Below are 15,279 nucleotides of genomic sequence, written 5' to 3'. Positions count from 1 at the left end.
TAAAGTACATTCTCCCATATCAGGTTTCTTTAAGTATTGTGGGAAATATGCACAATATAGGCAAAGTGGTCTCAAGGAAAAGAGAGGGGGGGATTAGGAAAGGAAAGGCGGGGGTTGGGGGGAACCAGAAGAAAAGGAAAAAGATGCAAACACCCCAAGCAATTTTGCTTTTGAAAGGGGCATTAGAGTGGAGCCCCCTGAATCCCCATCCCTCAGAGTTCTCTTTATAAATGTGTATAACAATAGCCTAGAGGAATGAGCAGGTCCGCTGCCAAGAGAAGGGGATGCCTGTCTCAGTCAACTGGGACTGCAGAGGTGTAGGGCAGAGGAGTGGGGGGGGGGGAGAGACAGCTTTTGCGACTCACACCTCAACCCCCATCTCATTGCTTATAATTAGTGAGAGAAATCTGAGCCACTGCCAATGTCTGCGGACCTTGAATATCATAAGGGTAACGTGGCGTCAAATATCTTAACATTCATAAGTGTTTTGGGCTGCAAATAAAGCCCGTGGATTTATTACTCCGGGAGCTTGCCAGCAAAGGACTAGGGCACATTTCTTTCAGCAGGCCTGTTGAGGTGTAAGTTTGTCTTTGGTTGTAAAATTAACCATTTCCTTCACAAACATGCTCAATTCTAAATCTGAGTTGAAGATTTACTTACAGGGTTGCCAATATCTACTTCCTGAATAAACTTATACACACACACACTCCAAAACAAAACCGGGGAGAATCTCGGTCAGTCCTCCTTTTCAAAATGTTGAAATGTGTCGGCAACGTTATACATGTGGTCAAAAATATCACCAAATTCTCCTCCCACCGAGACTAAAAGGCTAACACCCACCTCCTTGAAAGCTTACTTACTTGGCAAGTCTGAGATTATTTTTTTTTAAGGGAGTAAATCACCCCTGTCTGGTCTCCTCCCTGCCCCCAAAACAATGTCATCTACTTCCTGTACAGGAGAAAGCATCTGCTAAATTCAGGTTGTCGCATACTTAACTGCCAATAAACCAACTTCCACATAACTTCCAGACAGCTGGGGGAAAGGTCCTCGGGAGTTTTTAGTCACGGTCCTAAACACGCATCCACACAAAAATTTGCAGCTGTCCTTTCTCTGCAGTGCATTTGAGTGTGATTCGGGAGTCCCTGTTGAGTAACATCCCACAAGATCTGCGGAAGCCTTCTCCTCTGCCCACTGTGCCCGTGTGAGGGAGGCCTGGGCACTTTCTATGTGTACCTGAGCACCTTGTGGGACGTGGGAAGGTGCTCAGAGCTTGAAAAGACTTCTACCCTAATCTTGAAAAGCACAGTCTCTGGTGTAAGCCTTGAATGTCAGTTCTCTAAGCACTTTCTCTAAAGTACTCCCCACCCCCCTTTTTAATGTCATGTAGAATTGCAGCTCTCCTTTGCCACTAACAGAGAGCAGAATTCTTGGGGTTACTCCGGAAACCTTCCTGTAACTTTTCCACAGTTTGCTAAGGAACAGAAAGTTAGCCAACGGCCAGCAGCAATTCCAAGGCAATCCCTCTCAGAAAAAGGAAAACTCGGGTGGAAAACCCCAAACAAGAACCAACATGGCTGTTCTCAAAATCTTTTAGACATCTAAGGTAGAACACAGCTGTCAAAGCTGGCATCCCCAAAGCAGGAGCTAAGTCCCCCAGACTGATTCTCCTAGATGAGCCTTTTAGACTCCCAAATGCTACATTTGTTTCTAGGTCCTCAGGAAGCCATAACATCCACAAACGGCAAAGCACTAGTATATTAAATTTATAATCATTAAAATATGACTTACTGGCTGAAGGCTGAGCCCAGACATTAAACCCTAACTTATGAAGATTAGCACAGAAGACTTGCTGCGGAGATTAAAATCTAAACATGTCTGCCATAAATATTTCTGAAGGAGAGGAAAACAATTAGCATAAATACTAACGAAGGCTGGGAGCACCTGTTCTTCTTCAAGGCGATAAGCATTTTATTGTTCTCTATTTAAAATGTAATGACCTGTGTAATTACTGTAATATTACATTGTTATAGAGGGGCTTGGAATGTCACACTTTGAAGTGTTGTCAAAACAATCAGGGGTGAGGTGGAGGGGGGGGAAGACAACAGGGAAGGTCCAACATTAACCCTTCACACACCAGGCTCTCAATCTTTTGTGTCAGGAAGGATTATGTTGTTTGAGTGAGGCGAAAACATCCATTTTTTTTTCTGGGCAAGCCCAAAAAAAAAAAAAAAAAAAAAGAAGTTGCCGGGTTAAATAAAACCTCCTCGATGAATAGGCTCCCTCTTGGTTTCCTGCTCCATTCCAAGTTCAGAAATGAATTCAAGATGCTGCTCACTTATCTGCTCAACCTAGGTAGCAAACAGCTCCATTGGAAAACAAGCAACCTTGGGTGGATGAAGCTGTAGAAAGCACCCTTAAAACGAACTCTCTCACACGTATCACATCGCAGTGCCTACCACTGCAGCCCTGTGTCTTCTTGCAGGCTAGATTGGGGTGGGGAGGATAAAAGTAAAACTACCCCTCCTGTCAACTTCAGTACTGTTACCGTATTCTCTGGAACACAAACATGAGCAAAGCCCTAATATTGGCACTTCCAACCTTTCCACATCTGCTCAACTAGACTTCTTCTCCTTAATGTATGTTTCTATCTGAATGTATCCTCTTCATAAGCCATTTCTATTAATGTATCAAAGATTATAAATTAATGTTCTGAGGAAATCTATGTCCTTCTAAAGTAAAAATCATTGCTAGCAAGCTTTTACAGCTTCTTCAGCAATTAAGATTGTTCTAGAGATGATGTGTTATTCATCAAAAGCCAGTTTTCATGATAACTCTTAATTCTTTACATTCTTAAGCAGAAAAGCAGATACCAGGATTTTGGAAAGTCTTAGCCAGTCCTGTTCATAAGTAACAGAAAACAGCAAAAAGCACCCCAGCCAGCAGGAACAGAAGAGAATGAATGAGCTTACCCCTAATTTGTCTTTACAACTCACAGTCAAAACCAGACCCTATGAAGCCCTGAGAATTTCAGACCTGGGACCGCTGGTAGGTTCCACCCCGGGCTGTAAGGAATCTGGAATTGCAAGCTGGCCCTAGTGTCCAAAGGCATCTAGAGGGACATACACCCGCCTCTCAGCTCCTTGCCAAGGCTTCCCTCAGCAGCCTAAATAAAGAACCTCAATTTCGGAGCACATACTGCTTAACCAGGTAAGGGAAAGAAAGGAGTAAGAGGAGGCAGCGTGCACAAAGATGTCTGCTGATGTTTGACACGCAAATACTAACATAACAGCCTACTGGGTTTCAGAAATGCATTCTCAGAGTCAAACTGATGTCACAGCACAGGGCCACCCGCTAGGTCCACAATTAAAATAACTAGACGCTGTCTCTTTCTACAAAGCCCACAAAGGGGGCCTTAGGTTGGGAACCTTCCTTGTCTCACCGGGAAATCATTTATTTGCCTTAAACAATTTCCCTGTTTCCTAATTACAGCACAACATAACTGTGTGAGTTTGGATTTGTGGTGTGGCAAGATCGCCAGCGGTCACGGACATGCAGTTTGAAAAGGGTCAAGAAAGCCAACAAGCCTGCCATCAAAGCTCAATATTCAGTTGGCCTTTCGGGTGGCTAAGTGGATTTTAAAATAAAGCGAAGGAGGTCTGCGTTCTAAAAGGAAGGGGCGGAGGGGAAGAGGGGACTCCCAGGATTACTTTGGAATGTTGCTGGGTCCAGTTTGCTAACACGGCCGGCCGATTCGTTAAGATCCCACCAGCTACCAAGAAAAACACCAGGCGCTGCTTCGGAGGCTGCTAGCAGCCTCAGGAAAGCACGGGCCCTACTGGACGAGGTCGGCTCTGTCCCGGCTTCCACGGAAGGGCCCTACTGGACGAGGTCGGCTCTGTCCCGGCTTCCACGGAAGGCACGGGCGCTGGGGAGGGGGTGTGATTGTTTCTTTCCTAAGCATTAAAAAAAAAAAAAAAAAAAATACCAGTCTAGCGTGCTTTTGCCATTCTACCAGAGCCCGGGGGGCAGGGGGAAACAAGTCAAACCTGATAGTTAATATTTTAATGCTTAAAAACACTTGTAGATCTGACTGATCCAAGCCCAGCACTGCTCAATAGTGAGCATATTATTTCAGACAGCCACCTTGAATAAGCGAAAAAAGAAAAACAAAACTAGTGTGTGTAAACACGAGTTAGGGACCACGGCCAGAGGTGCAAAGTGACAACCCCGGGAAGCCGGGTACTAACGAGCCTTGTGTGTCTAGAGCTTCGCAATCCAGGCTTTTTAGAGGGGAAAGGGAGGAGGTAGGGGGGACAGTGTGAGGGAAGAGGGCAGAGGCCCCGGGGGAGGGGACGAGCAGGAACGAATGTCTGCGGTGAGTGCCGGAGGTGCGCCGCGGGGAGCGCCCGGGGAGCCTGGCACCCCCCCTGCCCTGGACTCCCCAAAGTTGGGTGGCCGATCCCCAGAAAGGGAGGCATCCCCAAACCTCCTACACCTCCTTGAAAGCGCTCATCCTAGCCTCTGTCTCCGCCCCAGGGGCCCACAGTGAGCTGGTCAGGGTAAAGAAGGCCTCCGCACCCCATCCGAAAGCACCGAATTTTCCTTGACACAAAAGTCCACTCAACAGGCCATCCCGACTACACACAAATCCAGAAGCCCAGCCACACAGGCCTCCCCACCACGCACGGCTCGCAGCTAGCAGCATGGGGCACCCAAGCCCTGCCGGGTCTGCAGAGAAAAAGCACGCCCAGGGCCCCCGGGCTTGCGAGGGGACCAAGCCTGGCAAGTGTGACCTTCCCTTGGAAGAAGGGGCCAAGAGGCCCTCGAGCCTGCGATCGCCACTAGAAAGCTAAAATGACTGGCTGGGGCCAGAGCCGGGCGCTTCCGCAGGGCCGAGACTGCTCGCTCAGCACCGCGGCTCCTGGAGCCAAAGGCACCGGGAACCCGCGCGGCCCAGCCGGGCCTCCCAGCCAGCAGCTAAGGGGTTAACCTGGGGAAAGCCCAAGACGCACAGAAGTGGGAAGGAAGAGAGGGAGAAGAAAGAGCCACACAGTCCTCTTCCCAGGGACAAGAAACAAACACCACCAGCAAGAGGGGGGGAGGGGGAAATCAGAGCTCAAAAAAAAAAAATGAAAAAAGGAGAAAGAAAAATTAAAAGTTCAGATTGGCACCCCAACAGAGCCCTGTCTGAGGGAAAAAAACAAAAAGGCTCCCCGAATCGTGAGGCAAGCACAAGAAAAGCCAGAACATGGCGAAGCGCAAACAAACCCAGTCCACAAAAGGCAGAGAAAAAGTTTGGAGAGTTCGGGCCGCGAGGGGGGGAGGGGAGGGGGGAGGGGCGGGGCGGGGGAGGGGCAGGGCATGCGGGGCCGGCAGGCGGGCAGGGCGGGGAGCGCGGTGGCACTTACGGTTCGGGCGGTGGGCGAGAGCGATCCGTTGGGGAGGTAGGGGCTCGTCAGGTCGGGGATCATGATGAAGGGGTAGCCGGGATACGGTGGCCCCTTAAAGAGCCCTCCATCTTGCCTCTTGGCCGCTAACATGGCGGGGCGGCGGAGGGGACGGCGGCGGCCGCGCGGCGCGGGAGAGAGCGGGAGAAACTTTTTAGCAAGTGTCCCCCCGAGGGCCCGCGCGCGTCCCCGGGGCCCGGCCGGCGCGGGAACTCGGGTAGGGTGGGTGGGGAGTGGGGCGAGGGCACCCGCCAGGCCGACCCCGGGGAGGGGGGACGCAATCGCGCGGTTTTGGGGGCGCGCGGGGCGCACTCACCTTCTTCCAAACTTTCCCGGGATTTATCTCGGAAACTTTCGGAGCGAGGCGGAGGCCGTCTTTCCGCCTTCCCGGAGGGGCGAGGTGGGGAGGGCGAGGGGCGATAGCCGCGCCGAGGGGGTGCGGGGAGGGAGGGTCGGCGGAGAAAGGGGTGCAGAAAAACACGGTTACAAGTTTACGCAGCCAGCAGCCCGGGCCACCGTCCGCGCCGCCCGCAAGCCCGACCCGCTTCGCCTCGCCTTCCAGCCCGGCTCTCCCGGCCCGGGAACCGGCTGGAGCCACCCGCCAGCCCGAGGGGCTCTTCCTACCTCGGAATCGGAGGAGCTGTTTTGATTCGTCTCTGATTCATTGACCAGCGAGGACTTGACATCGGCTAAATCCCTTTCCGCCGAGGAGTTTTCCGAGTTCTTCTCCTCCTGCTCGCCTTCGTCTTTGAAGGAGATCAGCTCGTCGTTAGCGCCTAGGTCATCTCCTCCACCGCCGTTCAGCTGCGGCATTTTTCACCCACCAGCAGCAATTTTGGAAGAAAAATGAAGGAGGAAGAAAAGCAAAAAAAAAAAAAAAAAAAAGTTTTGCGAGTCCCCCCCCAAAAAAAAATACTGCAAGAAAAAGATGAGTCCAAGGTTAACTTTTTTTCCTGCTTTGGGGTCTTTCTCTCCTGGGGAGGGGAAAAGAGGGAGGAGGGGAGGGGAAGGGGGGAGATCTTCTGCACGCGTGAGTTTGGGTTTCTTTTTTTCTCTCGTTCCCAAGGATCCGATCAATGTGCAAAAAAAAAAAAAATAATAAATAAAAAAGGGGGTAAAAAAAAAAACAAACAACAACAACAACAAGAAGTCAGATATAAGAGCAAAGGGGGGGGAAGCCGAAGACACCGAAGGATCTCGTGCCGCTCGGATTTGAGTGAGTTGAAGTTAGACTGAGCTTTTCAGTTCAAAGGCGGCGCTGATTGACAGATAGAAAAAGGGGGATCGAAATCCGGAGGAACGGAGTAGTCTGGGAGCGGAGATTATTGACAGGGCGAGAGGAACACACTCGCCTTAATGAGATGCCAGGGGGCGGGGCCTCCCCGGTGACGTGTGCATAAATAAACAGCCGGGGTGGGCGGGGCGGGGGCGGCCAACAATGATCCTTTGGGCGCCGGGAGAGGGAGCGGGGCGGGCCGGGGCCGCGGGAGGCGCGCGGGGTGCGGCCTGTGCGCAGCGTGCGAGCCGGGCGCCCGGACGGTGCGGGCCTCGCTCCTGGAGGGGGCGGGTTCCGAAAGACAATGCGGACCGGGGGGGGGGGGGGGGGGGGAGGGAAGGAGGTGGCAACCCAGTCCGGAATCTGAGCCGGGGAAGGCGGAAGGAAAGCCCACTTGGGGGGCGGGGATGGGGAGAGGCCCAGAAAAAGTGTTAGCCAGAAGTCCTGAAGATGGGGTCTAGGAGGGGAGGACTATGGGACACAAGGATGGGGTGCTCAGTGGTTAAGTCCCCGATGAAGTCGGCCGCACTGGGGCGGGAAAAGACACGACTAGTCCAAAAGAAGGCTTACCTCTCTTGCTCTGAGAGAACCAGGGGAAGCAGAGAGGCTGGGCCATCTACAGGGAGGATAAGGCTCCCCTCCCTTTGCTTGTTTAATGACAGTGAATCATGTCATTCGATGTAAAGTCCCACTAGGTTAAATATGCCAAGAAGGCGTTTTTTATCCAAGAAAACAAATTGTCTGGGGTATTAAAAATATCCTTAAGGAAAATGTAAAGTTTTTTTTTTTTTTTTAACTGACGTTGGAAGTAGGAAGTGATGTAGGATCCAAGTCCTTTGGAGGTGAAATGTTTGGGCGTTAACAGCTGCAGGGAAAATAAAAGTGAAAGTTCACCAAGCCCTGGGGATGAGTAGAGCTGGAGTTTTTCTCCAAAGGGGACTGAGATGAAATGCCCTAAGGCTCTAGATGCTGAGGGCCCTGATAGGAGAGAGTCACCAAAGCTGGCCCAGAAGCCCTTGGGGAAGAGGTTGGCAGCCTAGGAGTTGAAATGGGTGTTTGTTGGTTATTAGGCTCCAGTGAGGGCAAACCGATTTGCTATGATGTGGTGGAGAAAATTATGTTAAAGGAGTAAAGGTGGATCCCAAAACCGTGTTTCGGCATGGTAGACTCAGAAGAGCCTTTTCCTTTCAGATAACCAATGAGAAGTGGACTGGGATGTCCAACGGGCAAGAGGAAGCAAAGAAAAAGAAATCAGAAAGAATGAGTCAGTGGGGACTAGCAACTGCCATTAGGTGTGATGTTATCCTGGGGTCCACCACGTATTAAATTAACCCATCCTCCCCTTTAATAAGCTCATCTGTTGTAGATTTCCAAAAGTAACCAATTTACTGTGTAATATTTAGAGAATTTGGGGTTTCAACAAAACTGTTCTACAGGCTAAGGCCTCAGAAAGAAGACAACGGAAAACAACGATCCTGAGATTCACAAGGCTAACGAATTCCCCTGCACTGGAAAAAAAGAAAAATCCCAAGCACATTTGCACACTAAAGGGAAAGATGCAGACAAAATAAGGATGGGGTGGGCAAGGCGGGTGAGAATCACGGTCCCACCTCCCAACTTTCATATTCATCAGAAAACCAGAAGTGGAGGGAGAGAGAAAGAGCCTGGAAAAAAAAAAAAAAAAGCAAAACAAATGTGTACATTTCATCGGACGGCTTGCATGGGACACAAAGCAGAGGGCTAATTAGTCTCAGCAGGTAGGACTAACCTTCAGACTTCATAAATAAATAAGACAGCGCAGTGTCTAAGAGGGAGAGCAGAGACAGAAAGGGGAATATTTCAAGACACCAAGTAAAAACACGAAGCATGAAATGCAGCCCAGTCTTGAATCCGTGTACAAATGACTGAGCAATCCCCTTCCTGGGCCTTCCCCCTGGATGCCTTTAGATTACATATCTAGCCCAACATCTAGCTGTTTGGCTAGGTGTGTGTAATCAAGCTGGCAGCTTTACACACTTGTTAATTGCCACCTGAATACATCTTGGACCCAAGCTGGTCTCTGTACAATATAGACTATGCCAAGGCCTGTTTCAGGGGCTTGTTGACATAAACGAGAGCACTTTTACAGTAAATGTTTTATAACCAATTCTTGGTCCTACAGGATGGGTTTGGATTCTGTTTGTATCTTACTTTAACCCTGATCTTTATCAAGTTGAATAATAAGGGTCTTCTGTGTTCCCTAGGGGTCTGGTTGTACAATAAAAACTTATGAATATACTAAATCAAAACTGTTAAAGCATCGCTCTTATGGACATACTGCGTTTTATCATGTGCACACAGGATGCTAAGGGCTCTTGTTATGACCAATGCCATCATCTAGTTTGACGTAGCATTATTTTCTCATTCAAAGGGAACCTTTGAGTCTTCCCTTAAATCTCCCAACTTAATTAAGCAACTAAAAGTTATTCCTTGACAGCCTATCTGCCACATTTAATTTCATTGTTTGGTGCTATAAAAAGGCATGGGGAGAGAAAGCAGAAAGTTCTCACTGACGTCTTAGTCCCTGTTGTGGCCTGTGGTGGTATCCAGATGGATAGGGGAAGAGGAGAGGGCAAGGGATGCCACTGCAGGAAGCAAGATAAATACGATATGGTATGATATGATATATGCACAACAAAAAGCCAGATTGGCCCACCATGTAGACCTGCAGTTTATAGATTTGGCAAGACCTCTTTAAACACCAGTCGACTCATGTCCAAGTGTTCAAGTTCCTTCTCTTTATGCCCTGATGACTCTTAATTTAAATGACTGAATTCTGACCAAATGGCAAAGATACTAAAGATGCCAGAGAGATGGCCAGACTGGTCCTGATGTTGACTTGGACCTTGCAAGGTATTTGGACATCCTTGCCTTTGCATGTGGGAATGGGCAAAATGGATGGAAAGGCTGCTCTCTCATCTCTTGGAGCCCCTTCCTGGGCCGTTCCAGGCTGTCCTGCAGTCTCACTCTCTCCTCTTTACCCTTGCTCCTGGCTTCTTGGTCTTGCCTATGGCCTCTCTTCCATTGGCTCTCTCATAGTGGGTTTGTGTTAAGGATGGCAATCTACACATTGCCTTAAAACGTAGGTGACTAAGCTAGCCAGCCAGCTAGCTAGCCAGTCTGTGCTCTTAGCCCTCAGGAAGCAGAAGCCGGATGTACAGAGTGAATGATAGAACAGCCAGGTTTGCATAGGAAGAATGTCTACATAAATAAGTACATAGGTTGCCTGGGAGTGGGGTGTGGTTCCTAACTAACTGTGAGTGTGGAAAGATGGCTGCTGGTATGTCAATCACCCTCTAGGCACTGGGAAGTGGTGGGGGTGTGGTCACTAAAATACAGGAACTGTAATAGTAGGTTGACCATAAGACAAGTAACCTATGGCCTCTGTCCTGAACCACCTGGGGGGAGGGAGGGATATGTGGATATTTTCTGGGTGTGCTTTTTAATATTCAAAATAGCCCATAGGTCTATAGTTTTCTCCAACACTGGAGTCATTACCAAAGATTCACAGCACCCCAACAAAGAAGATAAGCCATGCTAAGAGGCTGGCTTTGCCTTTGGGAATACAAAAATATTCCCAGGCTTACATCTTCCGGAAGCAGGGACCCCATGATGGCGGCAACACTCAGCTCTTCCAATCCTAGGCAAGAGTCTATTCAAGTACACTTGACATCAGCATGAGACATTCACAAGACATGTGCATGGACACTTGTGTGTAGGCATGTGAGTTTGTGTGTGTGCACGTGCACTTGTGTGCACGTACACTTTTGTATATGCATTTGTGTGCATGTGCCTGTGTGCGCGTGCGTGTATGTGTTTGCTTTTGTTTCTGTTCGTGTGTGATTTCCCTTTACAGATCCAGCCTCCAAGATGGGTGATCTGTCGCCCACTGAGTTAGACTTATCTTAGCAGGGAGTATGCTGACTGAGGGAAGGGAAAGAAAGCATCTGAAAACACAGGAAAGCTATAAAATGGGGGAATGTTTAAAAGCCAAAGTCCTAATTCCACTGAGAGATTTTTCTGTTTGCTTTCTGTCCTGTGTGTGATGAGCATTCATTTGGATGTTCAAGGGAAAAGAAAGCCCCTCCCTTAGCCAACACAAGAATAGACACCTGGGCTTGGGTGTAGCTCAGTTGGTTGAGTGCTTGTCTAGCACACAGGGAGACCTAGGTTTGACCCTTGTCACTGCATCAATCAGAAGTGGAGGTTCATGCCTGTAATCCCAATGTTCAGGAGTATGGGGGATGGTGGAAGAACCAAAGTTCCAAGGTCATGTTGTGCTAAATAGTGAGTTGAGATGAGTCTGAGATATATGAAACCTTACCTATAAGAGAGAGAGAGAGAGAGACAGACAGACAGACAGACAGACAGATAGGTAGGTGGATGGATGGGTAGTTGGGTGGATAGATGATAGAATAGATTAGCCAAGCCTGACAGCCTGAGTTCAAACTCCAGAACCTACAAGTTACATAGAGAAACCAACTCCTATGAGCTGGCCTCTGACTTCCACACATGCATCATGTCACAAGAGTGCCAGCACACACACACACACACACAAATAAATATTTTTAAATGTTTAAAGAAACTTCAAAGACACCCAAGGGTTTTCAGCTCTGACAGGAGGAATTGCACGCAGGACACAGCAGACAGGTGAACTCTCTGCTCCAGGTCTTCATGGTTCCATTTGGAGCTGCGGAAAGTCCTGTGTCCTGGCTTGTATTCTACCCCTCTCCAAAGCACCTGACCTCATCACTATGCTTCAGCTAAAAACCCTTTAAGTTAATAAAGGGGTGACAGTGCCCATGATCTAGGGGCTGGTGGGGATGCATACACTTGTTAGGGGTTGTATCACCCACATTCATAAGCCAATCATGATGGCTATAGACACCTGTGAGGAAAGAAGCTTCCAAAAGATGCCAGTGCTCTGGGAAGAGACGCCTTTTATCGACAAGAAGTCTTTTAACCCTAACGGTAATAGAGTAAGGCCAATAAATGAAACATTTACTGCATAACTTGCTTTATTTGGGGGTGGCGTATGATTCCTTTCTTGCCATTGCCACAAGACGCCTGTGCACTAATTTGCTCCCTAGAAATCTCGCTTGCTACAGTTACACGGCAGTGACGTTTTATCGCCTGAAGCCAAGTCTGCATAGGAACTTTCTTAAGAGATACTTACCCTAATGGCAGGCTATAGGAGCCAGGCTGCTTTTGTACAGAGTTATTTGTGCTTCCTTGACATACGGGGCAGAGCTCTCCTCGCAGCCATTGCCATAGGGTAGGTCTAAATGTTTCTGAGCAGGGAGAAAAAGGAAGGGGAAAGTCGAAAAAAGTTCCGTGGAAGTTGATCTTGCAAAATAATTGCTTGAGTGTTTAACATACGAAAATAACAATGCTTTGTTTTCCTTTTTCTTTGTGTGAGTTGGGTGTGTGCTCCCATGGTTGCAGAAGTATTACAGGGAGGTCAAAGGTCAGCCTCAAGCATCCTTCCTAGTCCCCATCCTCCTTGGGCTTCTTGTTGTTGTTGTTGTTTTGTTTGTTTGTTTGGTTTGGTTTTTGAGCCAGGTCTATATTGGTCTCATTGGTCTATAACTTGCCAACAAGTCTGGCTTTTGAGAAAGCTCTAGGAATCCCTGTACCTTCTCCATATCTCCTGCACTGGGATAACAAACCCTGATTTTTATATGGGTGCTGGCGATTGAAACTCTGGTCCTCATGCTTGCACAGCAGATGATTTACAGATGAAGCCATCTTCCCAGCTCTTGTGGGTTTTCTTTTCCTTTCCCCTATCAAAAAGAAAAAAAAAACAAAAAACAAAAAACAAACAAACAAAAAAAAAAGCAAAGCTCCACTAACCTCATCCTGAGTCACAGAGTATCTTTGCCGACTCAGAAGTAGTGCCATGTTTAAAAGTGTCTTACAAACCAAAGCAACTTTCACACACACACACACACACACACACACACAAATGGGGGCACCTTTAAGCTGAGTCAATCTTGTAAGGTAGTTTATGTGTGTCTAGCTACACAGAAGGTGAAATTTCAGAAGACCATACCATTGTTCCCTTGTAATTTATCTAGGTGTGGGCTGACACACCTGCCTGTGACCAAGAGCATCATGGGATGAAAGAACTACTGCATCCTAAGAGAAGCCCAGACTCCGATTGTGAAGGTCCAAGGCTTCAACTCCCTAGGAATTCGTGCACCATTGACCCTCTATGTGTTCAGAGTAAGGCTGAAACTGTATGGGTTTAAGCACCGAAGTGTGGGTCAAAATCAACAACCTTCCTTATTGTAAAATCCCGATTATTTCTGTCCATTCAGGATGTGTGTGGATCATGTTTCTAATGAAACATTCTTTTGGCTGAGAGAGAAGAGGAAAGTGAAGTGAGTCCCAGGGTCCAGAGTGACTTTGGATCTCACTGTAGACAGCAGCCTGCAGCACAAGGTTCAGCGCTGACAAAGCTTCCAGTGACTGTCATCAGGAGCAAACGCGGCTTTTTCATAGCCTGAGGGCACACTGTAAATACCCAGAGCAGGCGAGAAGGCATTAATCGTTACTCCTTAAAGATTCCCAGAGAGCGAAACTGAGTGTTTCTACACACACACACACACACACACACCACCACCACCACCACCACCACCACCACCACCACCAGGCGCAGGCACACGAGACACAAACATGACAAAATGACAGAAGATTCAGTTTTATTCTTTTAATTTAAAAATAAGCAACAAAGATAGGGCCAGACATAGACTAGCACCTGCTGAAGATACATGGGTTCTATCCCCAGCTTCACAAGCTAGAAGAAAAGAAACAAAGTAACAAATAAGTGTTTAATTCCACCCAGACCTGTTGCTGTAGACCGGTGTCCAAAGCAAAGATGGAGGTCCTGGAAGAGGCTTGTCCTCCCACAAAGCCAACAGAGGCAGAGAACAAATACACTCAACCCCGTTTTACAGGGAAGGAAATTGAGATTCTATGAGATTCAGGTGTTCTGTAGCTGCTCCAAGGCTAGGCCAAGAGTTGGAATTCAAGTTTCCTAACCCATAGACTAGTTCTACTGAAACCTGGTCAGGTCAACAAAAGAATCACCCTCACGGTTTATGTGGAGAGACGGCTGGGTGATTAAAAGCACAGGCTGCTCTTTCAGAGGACTCAGTTTAGTGTCTGGCATCTACCTGATGACTCAATTGTTTGTAACTTCAATCTCTGTGGATCCAATGTCCTCTTCTGGTTTCTACAGGCACCAGGCACACATGTGGGACACAAACAAATGCATTCAAACCATTCATACACACAAGATACATCTTTTAAAACATAAATAAAGAAAGAAGATGACAATAAAAAGAGAAATCAATTATTTTACAGCAATCCAACCTGGGCTGTGTTTTGCAGTAGTTAACATTGTCTTGAAAGGGTTTACCCCAAATTATCCCTCTTCTGGCATGCTCAAGGTTCTCTTTCCAGCATATCCCTGCTTCACCCCAAAATATTGCTATGTACTACACACTAAGGTGTCTCTGCACCGTCAGCCTTGGGGACAGGAGAACTCCATGGGGGGGTTGACAGCCATCCTGTGTATTAGCTGATGTTGAGCAGCATCTGAAATCTCTATCACAGTTGCCAGTAGCAACTCTCTTCTTTTGGTGATCATAAGGCACGCAGAGCTGGGTATGTTGATCATGGGCAGAATGCTTGCCTGGCATGCATGAGACCCGGGGTTGGATTCCCAGCATCACATAAACTAGACATGGTGGTACACGCCTATGATCATAATCCCAAAGAAGTAGAAGCAAGAGATCAGGAGTTCAAGGACTAACCTCAACTACAGAGTAAGGTTGGGGTGAGCCTGGGCTACATGAGATCTTTTCTTAAAAAATAAACAAAAACCCTGCAGAGGTTGGAGGTGGCAGGCTTCCCCACTATGCTGCTCTCCCTGGAAGCTTCCTGGAGAAATGTGATATCTTTAGCCTCCATCTCATTAACTTCCCCCTCCCCCACCTCCCTCCTTTCCTTTCCACTAGTGTTCTACCTGGCTGGAGGCCTTGGCAGAGAAGACCACATGCCATTGAGACCCTCTTTGGGTCTATATGGTACCAGGTGAGGCAGTTAGTAGAGACGAGGCTGATAAATCTTTCACATTTGAGACAGGGTCTGGTGTTGCCCTGGCTGCCTCAATGTTACTATCCATAAGGCCCCAAGTCCTGATTCCCCTCTCTCTACTTTGCAACTCACCAGCATACTCAGCTCAGTAAATTCATTTCCTAGTCATAAGGGGCTCACCAACACTCTTTCCTCACTGGTTGGGTGTGGAGGGCTACAGCAGAATGGCCTGGAGAAGTTTTTTTTTTCAACACGACCCCCACCACTCCTGCTGAGGAACCATACTCTTCAGAAGGGGCCTCACCAGCACTGTTGAAACCTTGGCTTCCCTTTGTGACCTTGGGCCCGTCCGTAAATCATGACTCCTTCCTCATCTATAAAGCGAAGGTGCAGCACCTACGAGTCAGTGTTGCT

General features: G+C 48.1%; 1 protein-coding gene across 30 annotated transcripts in view; it reads right to left on the bottom strand.

The window, feature by feature from the left end:
• Tcf7l2 (transcription factor 7 like 2) overlaps nucleotides 1-6,785 on the bottom strand; it is a 196,260-nt gene extending 189,475 nt beyond the window's left edge. For 20 of the 30 annotated variants that reach the window (XM_021151309.2, XM_021151305.1, XM_029472491.1 and 17 more), the window contains exons 1-3: nucleotides 6,072-6,785; nucleotides 5,764-5,830; nucleotides 5,409-5,533 (exon numbers count right to left, since the gene is read on the bottom strand). In XM_021151309.2, the coding sequence (XP_021006968.1) occupies nucleotides 5,409-5,533; nucleotides 5,764-5,830; nucleotides 6,072-6,260 (381 nt within the window). In that variant the 5' untranslated portion in view covers nucleotides 6,261-6,785. The remainder of the gene's footprint in view (nucleotides 1-5,408; nucleotides 5,534-5,763; nucleotides 5,831-6,071) is intronic. The other 10 variants (XM_029472489.1, XM_029472488.1, XM_021151302.2 and 7 more) reach the window with 1 other exon arrangement.
• Between the last annotated feature and the right edge of the window lie 8,494 nt (nucleotides 6,786-15,279).

This window comes from Mus caroli, chromosome 19 (genome assembly GCF_900094665.2).
Source record: "Mus caroli chromosome 19, CAROLI_EIJ_v1.1, whole genome shotgun sequence".
Lineage (NCBI taxonomy): Eukaryota > Metazoa > Chordata > Mammalia > Rodentia > Muridae > Mus > Mus caroli.
This window is presented reverse-complemented; position numbering and strand designations above follow the sequence as displayed.